We start from the raw sequence: 22,047 nt of genomic DNA, 5'->3' as shown, positions 1-22,047 counted from the left end.
AGGTGACGAACAATAGCCTTCGCCGGGAGCCAGTCGGGGTATCGTGTATGCCCTGCAATTGTTCTCTGATGTCGACAATACTTGATTGACCGCCCGGGGGCCCATCTACGTCAAACCACAAAAAATGTCGACTGGACCAAAATTACTCGGGTGAATCCACACCCTTACTTTAAAACCAAATTTAATATCTCATAGGCAGCACTCGCCACTAATAATCGGTCAAAAGTGCCCCGCATGCAAAACTCGTAAAACAACACAAGCATCTCGAGTTTCCATATTTGTTGTCAGGGGTCCTTTACCATGCACTGACAAGAGCACAGCATATGGGCCTCTACCATTTTGCCTCTATCGAAATGTGACAGCCGTGGCTTTTATACAATCGATAGTACTATCAAACTTACTATTGAGAGTGTTATCGTGTTTTTTCTTTTTATCCTTGACGGTGACATAAGTATCGATGGCATCGAAAGCACCATCCGTAGTTCGAGGAGAACACGCCAGATTATTGGACTAGGTGCTTGTGCACGTTCTGTGTGATGTGCTTTTTGTCCCTTTCCTCTCCTTTCAATCTCTCCCATTTCTTTCCCACATGTAGGGTAACAAACCGGTTATCCTGGACATCCCTACTTTTCCTTCTCTACCATTCTCTTCTTCTCTTGGCCTCCCAGTAACAATAGGTTCGTTCGATTCACCTGCACCAGTTGGAACCAGTTCACAGCTGTGCAGGCAAAGTTAAGAAATTGTGCAGCACGAGTTCAGCGGTGCAGGCACAGCACGACAACCGAAACGAATCACGATGTGCCGACAAGGTGCAGGACTTATTTCTGTTCGCTTAATACACACCGTTCAGCTAACACCGACCGATGGCGAATCGCACATGCGGATGCAAACATCTTGGCAAAACAAACCGCATTAGTAGTTGCAGGTACGGCGCCTACACCAAGTGCTGCGTCGTCTGCTCAGCTGCACAAGTAGCTGCACCAAGCCGGCACCGTCAGCGTAGGAGGGATAGGGAAATCGTGAACCAGTGCTGCACCTCTTCTGCACCTTTCGAAACAAATTGCAGGGTTCAGAGGTCGTCAATGCTGCACCACTGAAACGAATGGCAAGGTGCAGCACCTCATGAACTGGTTCATGTGGTGCAGGCGAATCGAATGGGCCTAATGTTTAATGCTTCTAGTTTGGATGCAATGTAGTTTTTTATTTTTTATTTTACCTGCCTGATTCCCATACTAGAGGTTTCGCACTCAGGTTAACTTGTCTCTGTAATTTTTCTTCCGTTCTTGAGGTAGTTATTAATGCCATAAAAAAGTGGGCACGCTGAATCTTATTCATAAGCAATGGTGACAGTAATGAGAAAGTTTCTTGAAATTACTTACTTGAAGTGCTTCACATTAATAAATTACCAGCACACATAAGTAATTATTTGCATTACTCAATACAGCAAAAAAAAAAAGACTCAAGCACTGCAATTCCATTGCTGAATTGTCACTTTTACCAAGTCTGCCACTAAGTAGCACGGTAGTTGCAAAACGGATTCACGAGGTGGGAGTAATCCAAAAGTGCCACGAATGTAAATGTACGTGACGTTAAAAAAAAAAGCATGAATCAACCAACATCATGCGCCTCTGGCATTGGGCGAATGTTGCAGAAAAGGGGGAACGTTCAGAGCCTTGATTTCAAAAAAAATAAATTAAATGAACTAATCAAATGCATATGTCGTATGGCTTGAGCATTGCGCACCATCGCCAGTAATTGTATTACACATCATCAAGGACACAACCGAATGCGGACACGCACGAAGCTGATGGCGAGTACAAAAAGACAGGCAGTCTAGCAAGAGATAACAAACTTCACACCAGTTTGACAAGATGTCTAAATTAAGCAATTTGTACAAAACTTAATGCCTCGCAATGTGAACACACACACAGATACACATGCACACAACAATAAATAAAGCAGTTTTGAACCTCCCACGCAACCACATACAAGTGTGCACTGAAGCAGCGTTCTTACACAGCGCCTTCCTCGGGCTGTTCAAATATCTCTTCATCATCCTCTTGGCCTTGAAGAGCATCTATAATAGCATCAAAGCGCGCATTTATACGCTCTTCCATTTCCTGAATTTTCCCGTCAAGTTTCTCGGCCATTTCGACTTTCAGTTCTTCAAAGCGTCGGTCGACCAGGTTCAGCAACTGATCTTGCAGACCTTGAAACAAGGCTCCGACCACGTCGCCTGTTTCGTCCCTGCGAAATCCCAAATAAACAGCAGGTGCACACAGTTACTGTCATGCCAACCTAGTCTTCAATTATGGATTTTCTATGCTGCTCTCCTACACAAAGCACCAAGATACACCTTTGAGTTCCGAGTTTTTCACGGACATTCCACCCTAGTCTTTTGAGTTTGTTCGTGTTTTTTTTCATTTCTGTTTTCTTTTTCAATGCTCCTTTTCAATGAAATATTAATAATGAAAACAAAAAGTCTGCGAGATGGCAGATTGCGTTACGGCTCATGATGCCACCTGCCCATGCATCGTACAGGCAAGTCCCCTCAACACCTCTGTCCTTTTTCCTGACCGCGGGTTCAGCTCTGTTTCCCTGAAACCCAATAGCTGACTACCAAGATACAGAGACCTACAAACTGGTCAAAAACCAGCTAAAGCCCGACGCTAAGCTAACAAGGAAAGTTGGACGAACAACAGCCCGCCCAGCCCAAAAGAAGAAAAAAGCCCAGGCATAGCCCCACCTGGGCTTCAGCACTTTTTCCTTAACTAAAGGCGGAAATAATTGCCCGGACACTTGAAAGGCACTGGACATGATCTAGAGAAATTGATGTTTCGCTTTCTACCACCAGAACAGACTTATGTTCAGTTTTTTGCAGAAGCTAGTAGTAGCCGGTTGAAATTTACGTTCTAGTGGAATCAGTAACGTTAGTTGCCATGTTGGATGTCACTTTATTTGGTTCCGAAGACGGTCAGCGGGAAGTACTGCACATTGGGCAAGTAGGTGCACTATAATAACGTATTGCTACAGCTCAGTTTGAGCATGAAGAGCAACATTTAGCATTCAGTGGGACCATGCGCTTCACGGGAAACTAGTTACTCCACCGTCGTCACCCCGTCCACAGAGTTAAATGTCCTGTGAAGCACTGTCACTGCCCGACTCCGCGACAGAAACTTGACTATAAAAATGCAAATTAACCATGCTCTTTAAACAATGACGGTACAGGTATGACTCAGTAACTGTTTGTTATTGCCGCATGATGAAGTTACGTCGCATGACGAAGTTACATTGCAGAAAAAAAAAAATGTGAGGGTAAGCTCATGCCCACAAAGCGCCCTCAGCGGAGCCCATCGTTCGCTAGTGTTATGACCGTCACCATTATTGAAGTTCTTTGGCCTTTGTGAACTGGACTAAAGTATTTTGACGCATTCCAAGCAAGGATGTGCAGTCAAGACAGGTTGATTTCCTGTCAGCAAAACGTGAACAAAGGGTTCCAGGACCGGTTCGCGCAAAAAAAATGCACGAGCCAAGAAAGGCCATTGTGAGCTCGACTCTATGCAAGGCTTTCAAGGCAACCAAGGAGGCAGCTGGGCCATTTTCAAGGTCACCGTGGATCTGGAGAGACCGGAACCAGCGTGGTGTTTGCACTTTGGGCTGAAACCCAAAACCCAAACAGGTTGTGGCTGCACCTTGCGAGGAGAAGCGAAGTCCCGGAAATTCGCAGCTATGCCGCACCTTTTAGCAAACAACGAGGAATGGAATGTGTGATTGAAGGCAAGGAAAAAGGCACTATTTGCTGCAGCCCTTGCGGGAGCCCGCATCAGCGCCTCGACGACGAGGGATTAGTCGACTACTCCTCCTTCTCTCTTTCTCCATAGGATCGGCTGAATGGAGTGGCATGTTTTGGCGATAAGCTGGCGGACCACTACATTGTCCTACCCGAACGCAGTAAGGCAAGTTTGGCACGTGTACCGGGAGGCGGTTCTTTGAACCTCACCCAACTGCCAGAAGAGCTCTTGGAAACCAACGTCATCTAAAATCATTGGACGTGCGCGAAATCTTGGTGACGGTTGCGAAACGTTGGTGCAGTGCATTTGTGACCATATTTGGACATCGTGTAGACTGTGCCCTCTCCACGTGCATTGTGTAGTGTCTTTCTACGCCTTCGCGGGTGGAGCACCTAGACCATTGAGCGCCGTATTGGCTGAAGCCGCAGACAATACGCCCAGGGTTGGCAACGTGACGCTATATAAGCGGAAGACTTTTGTATATTTTCAGTTCAACAGTTCTCCTGTACAGTTCTTGACTTCTAGTTGATACTTTATCACCTCCCTTCGAATTCTCAGTTACTAACCATGTAAATAAATTGTCGTTCTTACGAGCGCCTCATTTGACTTGTTCGACGATGGGTCCTAGGACGGGGGCCCACTACCAAACTGAGACCCGCAGGTCCCAGAGTTGCAACACTAGGCTCTTCCTCAAGTTAGCGAACTTCAGATGAAGCATGTTCTACGGCTCATCTTATGGGAGGCGTGTCGCGCACTTCTAAATTTTATTATTTCCTCGGTTGCTTGCTGCAACGTTGCCGCTCGCGCATGTTAAAGCGACGCTAGTCAAAGTGAAATAATGGATCAGTTTAGATCGACAAATTTTACTTTAAAAGCTTTGGTGTTGTTAATTTCAATGTCATAGTTTTAATAATAAGTAAGAAAATTGCGATCAAACTTTCAGTTTAAAATTTCGTGCCATATTCTCCGTGCGTGATGTCACGGATTTTAATGTGTACTTCTTATTTCGGCGACATTTGATCAACAAAATTCTTTTAAACTTGATATTGTAAGTATCAGGCTACCTTAAAGGAGAGAGAACTTCATTTTTACCGATTAAGAACAATGTAGGCCCAAGTAGGTGCCGTTGAAATCTAAGACGTCATGGCAACTGGTCTGGGAATTTCAAAGTGACGTTGCCACCCTTTTTTTGTGTGTGTGTGTGTGTATGTGACTGCGTTTTCTCGCTTACAGCATCTTGAGTCTTTGTTGCATCACAGATGCACCACACCCATGCTTGAGGTTTGGTGCTCAGGTTAACTTGTCTGTTACTTTTCTTTGCTTTCTTGGTCAATTTTTCATGCCATGCTACATAGAAATGCTATATCTCAGTCAAAAAATATTCGAAACTAATTTAGATAAGAAGCTAGTTGCCTCAGCATCACCAGTAAAGAGAAGAGGCACAAAAAAGAGAATGGCTTTCTTTTCTTGAGCTTCCGATTTCCACTGGTGGTGCCTTGGCATTTCAAGTTTTCTCGAAGTTATGTACCAAGTAGCCCAGGAACAAGTTCTTCTCAGTGAATAATTTCTTTTAATTAGTTGTTTCAAGTAAAACATTAGATTACTAAATTGGAAGCCCACAAGAGCAATCAGTACATTACTTATTACAAAAAAAGTAATTTACTATAATTTCATTACTGCCAAGTATGCTATCACCAAACCATATATCCACAGGAAGGTTTAGTCAAGCGATTTTTTTTTTTTTCATGCTCAACAATTGACCACTTCAAAGAAGCTTTCCACAATGTCTGCTGCACCAGGGGTTTGCCTTCTTTATCGCTTTAGCTTCACGCTTTCGCAAAGACTTAAGTGTCCCCAGCTCACACCATGCCTGAGAGGTCATGTTATTTTTCATACCGTGTACCTCGGGCTGTGCTCATGACAACTTTTACTTAAAGGCCACACGGGGCATAAAATACTGCCACTTTAATTCTGCTTCCTATCATGTCCCGCATGCAATAAATATTGACTGAAAAATTGTCCATAATTTTAAAGGGACACCAAAGTCAAATAACAATTTATCTCAGTGTGAACGCACAATGCATGACAACATCTGAAACGACAATATTATCAACAATAGTGCCCCACTTAACGAGAAATTAAGGTAAATGCTCAAGAACACATCCGCTGCAGTAGGACCTTCTCAAAATGATCCCAATGACATCAGACGGACCGCCTAATATTAATCACTAGTAAACGATCTAGCTGCATTAAATAAAGAACCTTCCATGCATCAAGAGACCTAATAAAATGCTGCTTGTTTGTTTCTGTTTGATTCACAAAAAAAAGAACCATCTAGCAGGGCGTAGTTAAACAAAAAAAACCTCTGCAATTTCGGAGCCAATGGTGGGAGATTGATCAATGGCAATTGTTGCTGCTGTGGCTCCCGCTGCTTTCGGTATGCTGCTTCTAGCGCAGTAAAGCCGGGCAACATCGTGCACAGCAACAGTGAAGTGAGTCGGCCTGGTCGGTCCACTTCTTCAGGCGGGCAATTTGAAGTGCGCTAACCTGATTCCGACCACTAAAACGTAATTTTATTTAAAAAAAGGTACTTCCTTGGCACAAAAGTAACACTACGAGGTTTCTGGACCGCTACTTCAACAATCAATGTCGACTTAATAGTTGCCTTTGGTGTCCCTTTAAGACTGCTTGTCGATTGGACAGTTCATAGACAATGCCAATGATGACTTTAAGTTGCATTGTCTTTGCTGATGATGGCAAGTCTTGTAGACAAACAGAACGGAGGCAAATTCAATACCACTGCACATTTAAATAACATTTTAAAACAATACATGCATCACAGGCAATTTCTTGTATCAGCTTTTAATTATTTAATTATCATTCCTTGCAACTTTCCCTTCTCACCACTGTTGCATTGCAAGTACAAATTGCAAACAATAAGTGCAAAATCCAATTTAAAAACTCATTTTTCCTGAATGCCATAAAACCAGCATATGAAAAGAGGTTAGGGGCCCAAAACTTTCAGGGCCCCAATTTGAAAACTAATCATTTAGTATAGTAAGCCCTCATTAATTCAAACTGACGCCCTGTTCCTGGCACAGCCCCGAGAATTTCTATGAGGGGAAACTCCTGGTAATTCGAATGTGTTGGAAATCACAATGGTTAATTAGAACTGGGAGCCCCTGGTTGTCATTAATCTTTGCAGAACTCGGCTGAGTGATCACAATGTGTTGCGAAATGAAACCAAACTAAATTTACTAGAGATGCAAAACAGCAGCATTTTTTAACAGTTGAGATTTCGGATGCTGTGCTCAAGCTCTTGAACAGCAAACAATGCTCATGGGGTAGCAATGGCAAAAAACACAGGCAAATGACCGACATTTCAAGTAATTCCTTATCCTGACAAATGCCCATACTTTGCAACAAAGCGATATGAATATTAATGCTAGTGAATCTACTTACACTCCCTATAGTGTGGCAATGGCGTAGTGGTAAGAGCATCTGCCTCGCATGCAAAAGGTCTGTTGTTCGAATCCTGGTGCCGTGCAGTTCCCAACCGGATAAAACAAAAAAAATCCGCGTGTTGATGGAACTGCAAAGAGGCCTGGCGTGCGGCCTCACCGGTAACCAGCGCCGGTAACGCACTCCCTCACCAAAGAAGGATTGGCCACCCTGGTGCAGTATCTGGCCACTATCTCCCACATGCATACGTCAATTAACTCACGGCCCTCAGTCCCCAGCAGCTGCGAAGCAACTGACCACGGCGGTGGTCCAATCTGCAATGCAGCAGAGGGTGCTATGAATCTCTGAATCGGGACAGGCCGCCATTGAAACCTGAACTTGGCAACATTTAAAGCTAGAACCTTATCCAGTGAGGGAAGTCTTGCTGTACTATTCGAGGAGCTAGAGGGTGTTAAATGGGATATAATAGGGCTCAGTGAGATCAGGAGGACAAATGAGACCTATACAGTGCTACAGAACGGGCACGTCCTTTGCTATCGGGGCTTGGCTGACAGAAAAGAACTGGGAGTGGGGTTCCTTATTCACAGAAACATAGCTGGCAACATAGAGGAATACTATAACATTAATGAAAGGGTGGTAAGTATCGTAATTAAACTCAATAAGAGATACAATATGAAAGTGGTACAGACTTACGCGCCTACATCCAGCCATGATGACACCTTAGTTGAAAGCTTCTATTAAAACGTGGAATCGGGAATGAGTAAGGTAAAAACACAGTATACTATACTGATGGGAGACTTTAATGCAAAGGTAGGGAAGAAGCAGGCTAGAGACCAGGCAGTAGATGATGGAATCGGTACTAGAAACGCCAGAGGAGAGCTACTAATAGAATTCGCAGAACGCAATAATTTAGGGATATTGAATATTCGCTATTGAAAACGAGGAAACCGTAAGTGGACATGGAGGAGCCCTAATGGCGAAAATAAGAACGAAAAAGACCTTATAATGAGTGCACACCCAGGCATAGTGCAGGATGTGGAAGTTCTTGGCAAGGTACGAAAGTGACCATAGAATGGTACGGTCCCGAATTCGCCTAGACTTGAAGAAGGAACGAGAGAAACTGATACGCAAGAAGCCAATAAATGAGCTAGCACTGAGAGGGAAAGTACAGGAATTCAGAGTCTCGCTTCAGAACAGGCACTTGGCTCTTACCGAGGAAAACAGCCTTAGCGTTGAGGCAATGAATAATAATCTGACCAATATCATTATGGACTGTGCAGTGGAAGTTGGAGGTACTGCAGTTAGACAGGACACTGGAAAGCTTTCCCAGGAAACGAAGAATCTCATTAAGAAGCATCAAAGCATGAAAGTCTGAAGTACAACAGACAAAATAAAACTGGCAGAGCTTTCGAAGTTGATTAATAAGCGTAAGGTATCCGATATAAGAAGGTATAACATGGAGAGAATTGAACACGCTCTGAAAAAAGGAGGAAGCGTCAAAGCAGTGAAGAGGAAACTTGGGATAGGCAGAAATCAGATGTATGCTCTAAGGGACAAAGAAAGCAAAATAACTACCAATATGGATAGAATAGTTAAAATAGCAGAGGAGTTTTACAGAGATCTGTACAGTAGCCGGGACAACCACGACCTTAATACTATAAGAACTAGCAGTAACCCAGATGACACCCCACCAGTAATGATAGAAGAAGTCAGAAAAACTTTGGAGAGCATGCAAAGAGGCAAAGCTGCTGGTGAGGATCAGGTAACATTAGATTTGCTGAAAGATGGAGGACAGATTGTGCTAGAAAAACTAGCCACCTTGTTAACGAGGTGTCTCCTGAAGGGAAGATTACCAGAGTCTTGGAAGAATGCTAACATCATCTTAATACATAAGAAAGGAGATGACAAGGATTTGAAGAATTACAGGCCGATCAGCTTGCTCTCTGTAGTATACAAGCTATTTACAAAGGTAATTGCTAACAGAGTAAAGAAAACATTAGAATTCAATCAACCAAAGGAACAAGCAGGATTTCGAACAGGCTACTTAACAATTGACCACATTCAAAACATGAATCACGTAATAGAGAAATGCTCAGAATATAGCCAACCAATATACATAGCCTTGATTGATTACGAGAAGGCGTTTGATTCAGCAGAAATATCAGCAGTCATGCAGACACTGCGGAATCAGGACGTCGATGAAGCATTTATAAGCATCCTGGAAGAAGTATACAGGGGATCAACTGCTACCATAGTGCTTCATAAAGAAAGCAACAGAATACCAATCAAGAAGAGTGTAAGGCATGGGGACACAATCTCCCCAATGCTATTTACCTCGTGCTTACAGGAGGCTTTCAGAAGCCTAGTATGGGAACAGTTAGGAATAAGAGTTAATGGAGTAATTAGTAACCTGCGCTTCGCCGATGAAATTGCACTGCTGAGTAACCCAGGGGACGAATTGCAACTCATGATTACGGAGTTAGAGAAGGAGAGCAGAAAGGTGGGTTTTAAAATTAATCTGCAGAAAACGAAAGTAATGTACAACAACCTCGGAAGAGAGCAGCGCTTCGAGATAGGTAATAGTGCACTTCAAGTTGTAAAAGACTATGTCTACTTAGGGCAGGTAATAACCGCGGAGCCGAACCACGAGATTGAAGTAACTTGAAGAATAAGAATGGGGTGGAGCACATTTGGCAAGCACTCTCAAATTATGACAGGTAGATTTCCACTATCCCTCAAGAGGAAGGTATATAACAGCTGTATCTTACCGGTACTTAGCTACGGAGCTAAGTACCGGTAAGATACCGGTACGGAGCTGACTACGAGCGCGTCTCCGAGACTTACACATTATGAACGCTGGCCAATGTCTCAAGCAACCGCGTGGGAGGCGCACTCATCGCCATGAAGACGTCGTTCTGTCAGCAATCGGTGACTTAGATGAAGACACTGGCTGTCTGAAAGCTTCCGGCATGGGCATCAATGACTCGACCTTACTTCAGCCTGCTTTCGCGCTTGTTTTCAACGCGGCGTCGCCTTCAATGGCCGACTTTCCAGGCAACCAGTTTCCATCTTGGTCGTGCCTACGCTTCGCAGACAGGCCTGGCAGCCCCTGTGACGCGGCGGCCTACTTGCCCGAGCTCGACAGGCGGGCCGACATCAAGTATGAAGAAACACCGACTTTATGCGGTTACACCAGTGCTCTGTTGAAGCTGAAACGAGCTCGACTCCAGTTGTTCTCGCAGACGGCTTGTAGACCGTACGTCAGAGTGAAAGAAAATATCACCATGCTTGAACCACACACTGGGCATAGCAACTACAGCGACGCCGAGCAGTACGCGAGAAAGAGAGACCCGTCAATCGTGAAGCTTGCTCAGGCGGTGGGCCCACATGGCGTCCGTCACACTCCTGAAGACTTACAAAGAGGATTCAGCTTAAATTGAGGACGACGCAGCGATCAATAGAAAGAAAAATGATAAGTGTAACCATAAGAGACAAGAAGAGAGCAGAGTGGATTAGGGAACAAACGAGGGTAAGGGATATCATAGTTGAAATCAGGAAGAGGAAATGGACATGGGCCGGGCATGTAGCGTGTAGACAGGATAACCGCTGGTCATTAAGGGTAACTGACTGGATTCCCAGAGAAGGCAAGCGGGTTAGGGGGAAACAGAAGGTTAGGTGGGCAAATGTGATAAAGAAGTTTGCGGGTATAAATTTGCAGCAGCAAGCACAGGACAGAGTCAACTGACGGAACTTGGGAGAGGCCTTTGTCCTGCAGTGGACGTAGTCAGGCTGATGATGATGATGACACTCCCTATATCATCTAAAAGTTGCACTTAGCATCCCGTTGTTTCTGGTTATACCTTTTGCTTCAAAGGGCTACTCACCAGGCCCCATACCAAATTTTAGTTAAACCGTGGAGGTTGTGGGGTGTCCGATGAGAAACATTTTGCCCCAAACATTTTTTTAATCGGTTCATTACGAACTAAGAAAACTGTTTTTATGAAGCGGCGGGAAATGAGGATGAGATGAGGCGAGCTCGAAACACTTGCCGCTCCTCCGCATAGCCTTCGCAAGCCAAATATTTTCCATACCCTCTCCAGCATCCGACCAACAGATCACGTGTGCATGACGTGCCTGAACAAGCCAAACCCCCATGCATGTGAGCGTTCTCTTCTTTCCTTTTTTGTTTGTTGACCAGCATTGTTTTGAGGTCTACTACCTGTTTCTGCTGGATGGTTTGAAAACGCTGGCTTAGACGCGGTAGAATAGACGAGCAAATGAGTGTGCGATCCGTAGGAGCGTTCCATGGCTGCCGTCTGCTCGATGCGCTTACCGCGGGGACACGAATGCATGCGTAATGCCAGCACATTAACCCCGCATATGTTGAAAAAATGAAAAAAAAAAAAAAAAAAACAAGAATGCTCACATTGTCTTATTGTGTCTCATTATTTGTCTAAAAATTTATTATTCTCTTCAAGCAACAAATACATAAACTACGCATGTCATGTAAAAATAATTTTCTCCTTGACACGTGCCACTATTGGCAACGTCAGAGCACAGTCGTCTACGTAGAGGACCAACGTCACTGTATTGTTGAGTACGTAAGGCCATTCATATGCGCACGTAATGCCCTCATTCTTTCGGCCCGCCCCGGCAAAAGGAAGGGGGAGCAGGGTTCATCTTGAAGTTTGACCCATTTACGCGGCATGTAGTGTTGCAAATTTTGGCAGATGTGATCATGAAAGCCTCATCTACGAATTGCGCTTGTCAGCTCAAAATTGTCAAACCTGATGAGTGGCCCTTTAAGAAGGCTTCCACGAGGAGACTGAAGCATATTTTATAATAAAGTTGATTTGGTCAGTGTCTATTTTGTTTATCACCATATGAAATTCCTAATACATATCTGCAATTCCTGTCAATTTGTGTACATTTGTAAAATTTACTACTTAAAAATTGTCAAATCACCATTTAGGTTGAATACTAAAAGGATAAAAAAAACACACATTCATTGGGATCTCAAACGTGATGCAACACAGGACGTGAAGACTGCTTTTGAATTGCCCAGAAGGCTAGCTGCAGCTACTGTGCAAGAGCAGCAGTTCCTATGGGACCACATGACACAGTTTCAGAGGCCTAGAGAGCTTTTAGTCCATAATTTAGTGAATAAATCAGAATGGCTCACTGTTAAATAGCCTATATAAAATTTGAAGTTTGAAAGTGCCTTCATGACATGGGTTGCAGAAACAGCATTTGTCGATGAAACAAAAACTTGGGCTTTCATTCAGACTTCTCTTTTGCAGTGGGAATGACATTGTACTATGATCACCTGTTGACACCCTTTTCCTCCCCTTGTTTCATTACGGTCATTGATGTGATGCGTCAACTAACCAAGATAAAAAAAATTTTAAAAACCCTCAGTTATTCAGGCATCAAATTTAAAAGGAATCACTTGCACGCATCAATTATAGCAATTCAACTAAATAGACCCCACATAAATTTAATACTAAGTGTCACTTAATTAGTAAAAGGAATGTTCAACATCCAAATAAATTATTGCAGATCATCATTTTTCTCAGCATGTTTTAGTACACTGTAGAATGAAGACCTCTCCCAATAATCTCCAGTTTACCCTACCCGGTGCCAGTTGATTTGACTGTGAATTTCTAAATTTTGTCATCTCATCGGACTCTCTGTCTCCCCTTACTGCATTTTCTATCCCTGGATAACCGTTCTGTTGTTCTTACTGTCTACCAGTTGTCTACCCTACGCACTACATGACCAGCCCACATCAATCATTTTTCGTGAATGTCCATGTACGATTAAAAAATTTCACCATTGGCATCCTCAGACCCAAGGCCATCTGTGGGGATAACTACTTCTGTAATCAGCTTTCATTATCAAATGGAACATTATCAGCACAAACAGCCCATCGAAAAAAATCTCAGATTTTTAACACGTACATGACATTTTTTGCACACACATGATAAAAGTAGCCATCTTTTCAAGTTCACCGTTTTCCAAATCATGTTTTAGGCTTGAGCCCTCAAGTTGTAAAATTACATCAGCGGCACAAGCTGAAGCTGCATTCCAGATTTTCATGACAGCTTGTGGTATTCAAGGCGCTTTACAGGCACTTTTCGTAGTCTTTGAGTGTAAAACGGTGTACACAGAACTAATGTAGATCTTTACAAAAGCTGGCAAAAGTAATGCTTTTGAACCACCGCCATACATCACTTTATGCACTAGGCATTATAATGAGAATGATCATTTGTCATAATTGATATCGACCAAATTTCAAAAAGTACTTTAAACCTGTTAGCCCATTGGATAACTGGGAAATTAAAAGATTGGAACATCCATGCTTCAATGACTATTCCCTTCAACTTTTCTATACTATAAACATTTACCCTGCAGCATAATTAAAATGTGATCAGTTTGAATAGTGAGCGTGTTGCTTTGGTACTCTTGCAATTGAAGCCTGCCTGGAAATTCACCAATCATGTGACTCTTTCTCAATTAATGGTTATAAATGTAGCTGCAGCAATGTCATTATGGCAACTGAACCAAACCTGGGCACAATAGCGTAGAATCCTGAGCAAGCATCCCCTCTTCCCCTATTCAGGAGATTTGTAGGCACATGCCAATGACCGAGCAAACGCGCCTCCCTCTTCTTTCATTTTTTTTTTTTTCAATACAGAACTCTGCAGCCGCAGTTCTTAAGAAAACCAAGCTCTAAGTGTTTTTAAATATGTTCATGATTTCTGAGTACTTTATTCAGTGTTGTGCCTCGGGATTGCATTCCGAGTTCTCACCAATTGTCAGAGCATTGGAAGAACATTTCTGCTCTCTTGTCATAAGACATGAAATTGCACATGAAGATTCACTCCGGCTTTGTAAAAACAGTAAATGCTTGCATACTCGATGACGCATTTCAGTAAAAGCACTTCTTGGCAGCCCTGCCAACACCATCTTGAATTTTGGTCTGTGACAGAACAAAGACTCGCCTCCCAATTTTGTCCAATTATCTTTCACCACAGAGGAGGTGGGGGGTGGGGGTGATGATAAATAAAATGGGAAATGCAAAATTGGAATCACTGCACCAAATTTTAATATTTAGAACACTTTGTATGACACAGAAACACACTTTACCTCTGTTTTTGAAGGACTTCCATTGTTAGTGGTGCTGGTACCAGCTGCAGTTCTTGGTTGGCTGTAGGCTCAGGTTCAGGCTGATCAGTCTGAGAACCAGTCTCCTTGGATAGCTTGTTATCAGTCCCGGTTGCCCTCGACGCTGTCTCGAGTATTTTATTTTCAGCTGCAGCCTTTGGTTCTTCAGATGCAACATCTGGAACAGGAATACCCGCGGACTTTTTTTCAGCATCCCCGTGGGACTGGTTAAGCTGTACTGTGGCGCCAGTTTTCTGAATTATTTCTTCAAGAAGTACTGTGGCAGTCCGCTGGTTCAGGACACCGGATTTTTCAAGAAGCTCCAGAATAAATTCCTTGTCCAAGGATGCCGACTTGGAGGCGCCTACTTTGGCATTTGGTACAGCCTGAGGTGGAGGTGCATGCTGAGGTTGTTGCTTAGCAGTGTGATTTTCCAGAAGCTTGAGTATGCCTGCAAGCAGACCATCCTGGCCGCTCTCGACAGCTGCTGTGCTGCTCGATCCTGACAGTGCAGTCTCTTTTGTTGACTCGGCAGCAACTGGAAGTTTGGGTTCCGGCTTCATAGGAGTTTGTTGCGTCTGAGATTTGAGACCAGCGTTTTGGAACATGTTGTAAAACTGCGCCATACCATCTGGAACTTGCTGTGGTGCTCCATGTGATAATGCTGAAAATCCAGCAAAAACAGGCGACATCGCAGCTGCTGAAAACATACCGCTGCTTCCCTGAAACAGTTCCATCATTCGCTTAAGGCTCTCGGCTTTTTCACTCAGCTGTGCTCCTGAAGCTTCCAGTCTCTCTTCAACATCTTTTAGAGGCATGGAAGTTGGAAACAACTGCAGTGTGTCTGCCCTTGGCTTTTCCTGAACCACCACTTTAATTCCATACAGCCACATGGAATCTGTAGACTTAATAGGGATGAACTGCAAGTATATAAAGTGGGCACAAAAAAAAAAAAAGAATTACACTGCGCATAGTGCTAAATAATTTCCATATGGTACACTGAAAAACTTATATTGAATTATTGCTTATCAGAAATCAGAATATGAATTATTATCAGAAAAAACTGTTTTTTTAATATCAATGACTGATGCTTTACATTTGTACGTGGTGCATGGTGGTTCTTATTTATTTACTTATTTATGATACCCTCAGAGTGGTGCAGCATTACAGAGTGGCATGCTTACAAAGTAAAAAAAAAACAAATACGACAATAAAAATACTCATTTTTAACTAGCTGCCTGTTTATCTAAAAATTTAATGCTATGCTTTATGCAGACATGGCACAAGCTAAGTGGTAAAATACCTGATGCAACCTCTGACTTGTTATGACACTCTCTTTAAGATATCCAGAGGTGAAGGATGGGGGTGGGTGGTGCTCTGTTTTTTATTAACGAGACAGATTTCTTAGAAAAGACAATGCCCTTGCTATCAGAAGCTTGAAAAGAAGACTATGCACAACTATTTCTAATCATATTACCCATAACCATTCACAAACTACTCAATTTTATTAGCTTCTATGCCTCCTTCTTCATGTGTTATATAGTTTTCACACACCATCACAAATATTGCTTGTCATGGTACTAGCACTCCGACTTAGCAGCTGAGAGGACACGAGTGCACAGTACTACCACATGCACATTATTTCAATTTTTACACAGACTGTTTTTTGCAGCATCAACAGTTATCAAAGTATTCCATTACAGATGTGCCTGTCATGCCTCCTCCCCACCAGCCTGAAATAAAATTCTAACTACACTTATACTATTATCAGAAAAAAACTGTTTTTCTGATATCAATGACTGATGCTTTACATTTGTAAGTGGTGCATGGCGGTTCTTATTTATTTACTTACTTATGATACCCTCAGAGTGGTGCAGCATTACAGAGGGGTATGCTTACAAAGTAAATAAAAACAAATATTACAATAAAAATGCACATTATCCTAATTATAAAATGTTAGCTATGTATACTGAGGATATAAATTATAATAGGTAAATGTACAAATGTAAGTTGTTACCTTTCTTGTACAACATCAGCTAAATTTTGTCATAAAAGCTGGTTATCAGTAAGTTACAATGTCCTTTGAAAGGTGGTTCCAGTTTGAGCCAAGAAAGATCAGTAAAAGGCTGGGTGTTGCAAGATTCAACGCGAACATTACGATGGTGGTGAATGCTGAGCTGTAAAGGTTAGCGAGCCGTGAAATGTAAGATGGTGGAAGATTTGTGAAATATGAACAACCGAGTTATGTTGTGGCTTGAAGCAAGAGAAGGAAGGGCTGGACTAGATTTCATTGATGTTATACTGGCAGAACAGCTATAAATAGAGAGATGAAAGGCATGGAGTTATTCTGCACATATTCACGTAAAGTAATCTTGGTAAGTATGTCGCCTAACAAAGTTCTTACTTTAAGCAATATATTAAATGTGAAGTGGCTGAGATAGATTAGAAGTGACATGAATACCCAAGTATTTATAACTGACTGAATTGAGGGGACTGTTGTTAAAGTAGTATGCTAACAGAATCTTAGAACTTATAGCGGCACGCATTTCTTTACATTTCTTTGATTTAAACCCATTTCCCATGCGCTGCACCAAGCTACATTAAAAAAGAAGGGCAAAGGTTCAGGAGAAAACGGAATCTTGAAGAGACGAAAAATTCTTGAATACGTGGTCACTATACGCAGTGTTGCTGGAGCCAGCATTACGAGAAGCCGACTTGTCTTTTTCGGACTGCAACTTCTTTATTTAAGAGTGGCAGCCTGGAAGAAGACAAGTCCACTTTTTGAATGTTGACTCTAGCAAGATACCTGTTCAAGAATTTTGCACGAAGCTACACAGATAATTAGATGGAATTGGAGGCATTAACAGACATTATCATCAGTTATTGAAAAATGACGTAACTATCAGCAAAAAGGTGAATGCTTGAAGAAATTGAGGAAGTGAGGAAAATAAAAGAGGTAGAAAACAAGCATACTAACTCCTGTGGCACATCCTAATGCTTTAGAGGAATTGACAAGTTATGAGGGTTATATTATGGACACAGTAATATGATCAATATTTTATACAGAAGACTTGATGTTTTGATCTCGCAGGCACTCTAAAAAAATGTGAAACCCAAGAAAAAAATATACTTACCTTCAGGCAGCATTCTTTAAGAGGTCTTGTAAGGTTAAGGTCACCTCGGAATACAGACATGCCATCCACTTCTTCTATAAACTCATTTTTAAGGGTGCTTAAGTATTCTCCATGGTAACCGTAGACTTCTATGACCCTTGCCTCGGATAGAACAGACACACTACTCATTTGATGTGTCTCACCACAGAACAAGAAGACTTGGCAGGCTGGGACAATGTAGTTACCAGTGACATCATCCGCAACCGGTGCTTCCAGCTGGACACAATTTTCAGCAGAAATCGCATCCTCGAGGTCAATGCTACAGAGTAGGCAAAAGAGAAAAACACGAATGGGCTTTGTCGCCATGGTTCCGGACATAACGTATAAGTTAGGATATTACAAGGACATATTCCCGATTGTCACACAAGCACACGCGCATCGGCATGGAAGCGTATGAAAAAAATTTTATTCAGGTACCTAGGAAAAAATTATTCAAAAAATTTAGCCTTTCCTCTTTGCTCTCAAATGCATGCACAGTTGAATTAATTAATCATAAATGTCTACACAATATTATATAGGTGAGTGCTCTAAACTCTAGAAGAACCTCTCGAAATAGGGGCGAAAATAAACTTTGCAAATCGCGGTCGACCCTGTGCATTAAGACAAAACAGCGTATTACTCTGATGTAAACACACTACTGCAGAAACGGAATGTATGTCCCTGCTATAAAAATGCACACTCATCTCAAGGACAATTATTTAGCTCATCCATTCACCCCAGGCTTCAGGGCTTAGCATCGCCGCGCCCGCCCAGAGATGAGATAAAAATAGACTATTCGCCACGAGACTAGCCAGGAACCAACTTTGTGGCGCACCAACATCATTTCTGTCTAGTGCTTCCCCGGCGATCACCTACAAAGGATAAACTTACATTTAATCATTGATAACACTTGCTTTGCTTCACAGCAGATGACACACGCACATGACCGAACACGAGGAAACGCAGCGGACGATGCACAGCAGTCGAACTTACTTTTCATTGCCTTCGAAGTATACAATTGCGTCAGACACAGGACGGTCGCCTTGAACCTTCCAGGTGCACTTTGCTTTAATCATTTTACGAAAACTGAGCTCTTGGCGGCCTCTTCGCTACTGGAAGCAGACGCACACTGTACCTGTAGGCTTCTTTCACGCCAGTCAATGACGAACGCGAACTTCACAAAGCAACGAGCAAAACGTTTAGGCTCAGTAACCTATTCTGGCACCATAGAACACTTGACTGGATACTTTCAAACTTCATGCCGTATCAGTCGGCAAAGACTAGGCACATATAACTGCGAAGCACTGCGTCGGCTACGCAAGATGCCTGCACCCCTGTATCTCGCGCTCCGCTACACATCTCACCCGCGGCCGACTTTCCTTCGTTCTGACTCCCGTTAGCCACAAAACCAACTGGTAGGTCAGGTAGGTGTTCTGTGACAGAACCCTCTCAGTCATCATCATTAACACCTAGCAAGCCTGATGATGATGATGACGCAGAAGACGTGTTCCTTTTGCGCATAAAGGCTGTTTCACATGCTGCCATTGCAGCGAAAAAAAAAATCGTTCTGTTCGCTCCAATCGGTCTGTTCGCAATCGTCGCTAACACCTAGGGTATCACCACGTAGCACATCAAGGAGATTCTATAGAACCTCTGGAGTGCCAGTCCCGGCCACCACCAACGGGAGGAAGTGAAGCTGCCAGCAGCCATATTGCTAGAGGAAAAACAGGGCGGAACCGCCATAGATCGCAATGGAATACGCGCGTTGCGCGCGTCGGTTCGCAGTTCTACGATAAAAAAAATGGAAACCACTTTTAGGTTACACCGACGAATAAATGCCTCTTCTTATTTATGAAACAAATTATCTCATGCACCCATTGTCAGCTGCACGCTTTCAGATCAATCTGTTGTCAAGGGATGCTTCGCATATCGAGCTTGCTGGCGCACTATTGCGGTACAAAAGGGTTGTAATATATATTGCGTGTTTTAAGAAATGTGCCTGCTGATACTCAAGATCAAGGGGAACGCGACATTTGCTCGTCTCTTTCATATATGTGCTCGTGTGTGTGTCGGCAGATTACCAATGAATATATATATAAGGAAGTTGAAATAATTAAAGCTAAATTTAGAAGAGAGAGGTAATTAAGTAAACTAGGAGTCACCAGTAATTTTTCTAGAGTTATCGAATGCTAACCAATTTACAGGTATGACCAAAACCGAAGCACCAATGTCGCGCGCAACTGACAAAATCTAAAGTTCCTCTACTTCGTAAGGTACAGGGGCTTTAACAAACTCCAGGAGACGTACCCCAAATAAACCGTTCATAAGAACGATTGCAGTGGCGTTAGTTATGCATAATATTTATCAACTTCCGTTGGCGACGTGTGTTGTCATGACAAGCGCAGTCTTCAGAGCCTAGAAACGAGGTAGCTCGATGTTTTATATAACGCCACTCACTCATTTTGGCAACTTCGTCTATCGGTGTTCTGGTTTCGTCGGCAAGATAGAACGGAAAGGTGTTTCATCTTGTTTTGAATGCAATTGCTTATTTTTGGGACAACATTTTTATTGAAGCTAGGTCGAGGAGGTAGAAACTAACAGGTTTTAGGGGCGAAGCTTTTTAAAGGCACCCGTTTGTCCCTCGTCGTAGTCGTAGTGCGTAACCAGTCTTACGCTCTGACCTGCAAGGTGGTGCCGGTGGGAGATTTCCCCTGTGCGTTGTGGAACAATAAAAAATTTGCAGCGTGCGCGTTAACTAAAAGCTGAATTCTCCTGAGTCTCATTCCCCATTAGCAGCCATTGCCATGTACATTGAGCACTATCTGACAACAAAGGGTTGCTACGTTATACTCGCTGGGCGTAACTTCCTTGGTTTTAGAAAGGTTTAGCAAGCGTTGGTCCGCAGTGCTATGAATACAGTGAACTAGTATAAGCCATGAACTCGAGGTGGTTAAAGTGGGAAGTAGACAAGAAGCGCAAGCCGTAAGAAAGTGTACGTGTGCCCCCTCTCGTTTATAAAGTCGGCTGGATGGCGGTGCTTCTATATGCGGAATATATGATGAAAAGATGCGAGATGGTGATACTTGGAGTGTTGAGTAGATTGACGAACCGACACACAGAGAGATGCATGGACGGACGCACAAACAGTCGCATGGACGGGCGGATGGACGCATGGACGGTCACACAGACGGACGTATGGGTGGACGGAAGCAAGAACGAATGGACGGACGGATGCTTCGCCCCACTCTCCATCATTCATCCCGTGGATATTGTTATGCCAGCGAGTCCTCGTCAAACGTCCGTGCCTCTGAAAAAGGCAATCTGGGTCAAGGCCAGCCCGCAGTCCGCCTGGCGCGATCAACTCGACGGCGCGAACACGCGCGGCGCCCCTCTGGCCCACGTGCATTGAGTCAGCTGCGCACGTGACAGCGAGCCGGCGTCCTCGTGTCTGGTGGTCTGACGCATGGCGCGGCGACCCCATTGGAGGAATCTGCCATGACGACCAGCGGCGCTTCTGATTGGACATTTTGGTTGGACCCGGTGCAAATAAAAGAAGCCCTGCGGCGCGTCGCGATCGGCGGTCCTGAGAGAGGAGTCCCCATGTCGGAGAGCCGACATGTGTATGAGTCGGCGGTCTTAGGCGAAAAGTTGACCTATGTATTAGAGAGGAGAGCTCGGCTCTTCGAGTCTCTGTCGGCCCCAGTGCCGAAATTGTAACGCCTCTGTATATATGCTGTACATAAACCTTGTTTAACTCACCGTCGTCTCGTCCGCTCGTCTTATCAGCTCTGCGCAGAAGCAGTCGCGAGCTGATAAACATACGCTACGCAACAATATGCTGCCATTTTTGCAGATGTGCTCGGAAAGCAGGAAAAATTGAAGGTGCACTGCCAGGCCGCAGTCTGGTTATTGTCTGTCCCATTCTGTCGAAGCAGCATTCTTCGAAGTGAATAGAACAGAGGTGGTAACCGTCCATTGCCCTCCAACTATTTTTTCGAACAGCACGTTCCCAGGTAGAACGCAGCACACTATCTTTCGGATACCTGTAACACGGATATAATCACGACATTGAATTAATCTCAACGCTTGCGAATTCCTGGATAAGCATGCACCGAATTCGATATTCACTCTCCAAAAAAAAAAAAAAAAATCCGCATGCACGCCGTCAGTCTTGCCTTGTAAAACAACACCAGGAAACTTGGAATTCAAAGATGTACAGCCGTAGATCGCAAGTGCTTCGTACATAAACTTAAAACTTACGGACAACGTTGCGTCAGCGAGCGTTTAAAGCTTCAAGTTACCTTCCATACAGCTATACGCATGTATTATACGCACGCGCACCTTTCATATTGTTTCTAATTTAACAGCGTACGCAAAAAAACAAAAACAAAAAAACAGGTGATTGTCAGCGAACGAAGCGAGAATACTTATACGTGAAAAGTGATCCCAGGCGTCTTCTTGATGCGATATGTGCA

The 22,047-nt window shown here is 43.4% G+C and overlaps 1 protein-coding gene across 1 annotated transcript; it reads right to left on the bottom strand.

Moving 5' to 3' along the window:
- Positions 1-1,719: 1,719 nt before the first annotated feature.
- On the bottom strand, positions 1,720-18,827 carry LOC119176214 (uncharacterized). Its single transcript, XM_037427390.2, has 4 exons — positions 18,566-18,827; positions 17,555-17,852; positions 14,403-15,340; positions 1,720-2,247 (listed from the first exon to the last, which is right to left on the bottom strand). The coding sequence occupies exons 1-4, from the start codon at positions 18,646-18,648 to the stop codon at positions 2,013-2,015; spliced, it is 1,554 nt and encodes a 517-aa protein (XP_037283287.2). The 5' UTR covers positions 18,649-18,827; the 3' UTR covers positions 1,720-2,012.
- Between the last annotated feature and the right edge of the window lie 3,220 nt (positions 18,828-22,047).

The sequence above is a fragment of the Rhipicephalus microplus genome, chromosome X (assembly GCF_043290135.1).
Source record: "Rhipicephalus microplus isolate Deutch F79 chromosome X, USDA_Rmic, whole genome shotgun sequence".
NCBI lineage: Eukaryota > Metazoa > Arthropoda > Arachnida > Ixodida > Ixodidae > Rhipicephalus > Rhipicephalus microplus.
The sequence above is the reverse complement of the archived record's forward strand: the minus strand, read 5'-3'. Positions and strand labels throughout refer to the sequence as shown.

What these genes read in the sequence shown, in the direction of transcription:
- LOC119176214 (XM_037427390.2), bottom strand. Translation starts at nt 18,648, where the DNA reads ATGATTAAAGCAAAGTGCACCTGGAAGGTTCAAGGCGACCGTCCTGTG. An exon ending in TACTTCGAAGGCAATGAAAA is followed by an intron (nt 17,853 to 18,565) that starts GTAAGTTCGACT and finishes CCTACTCTGTAG; the next exon opens with CATTGACCTCGAGGATGCGA. An exon ending in GAAGTCCTTCAAAAACAGAG is followed by an intron (nt 2,248 to 14,402) that starts GTAAAGTGTGTT and finishes GGGATTTCGCAG; the next exon opens with GGACGAAACAGGCGACGTGG.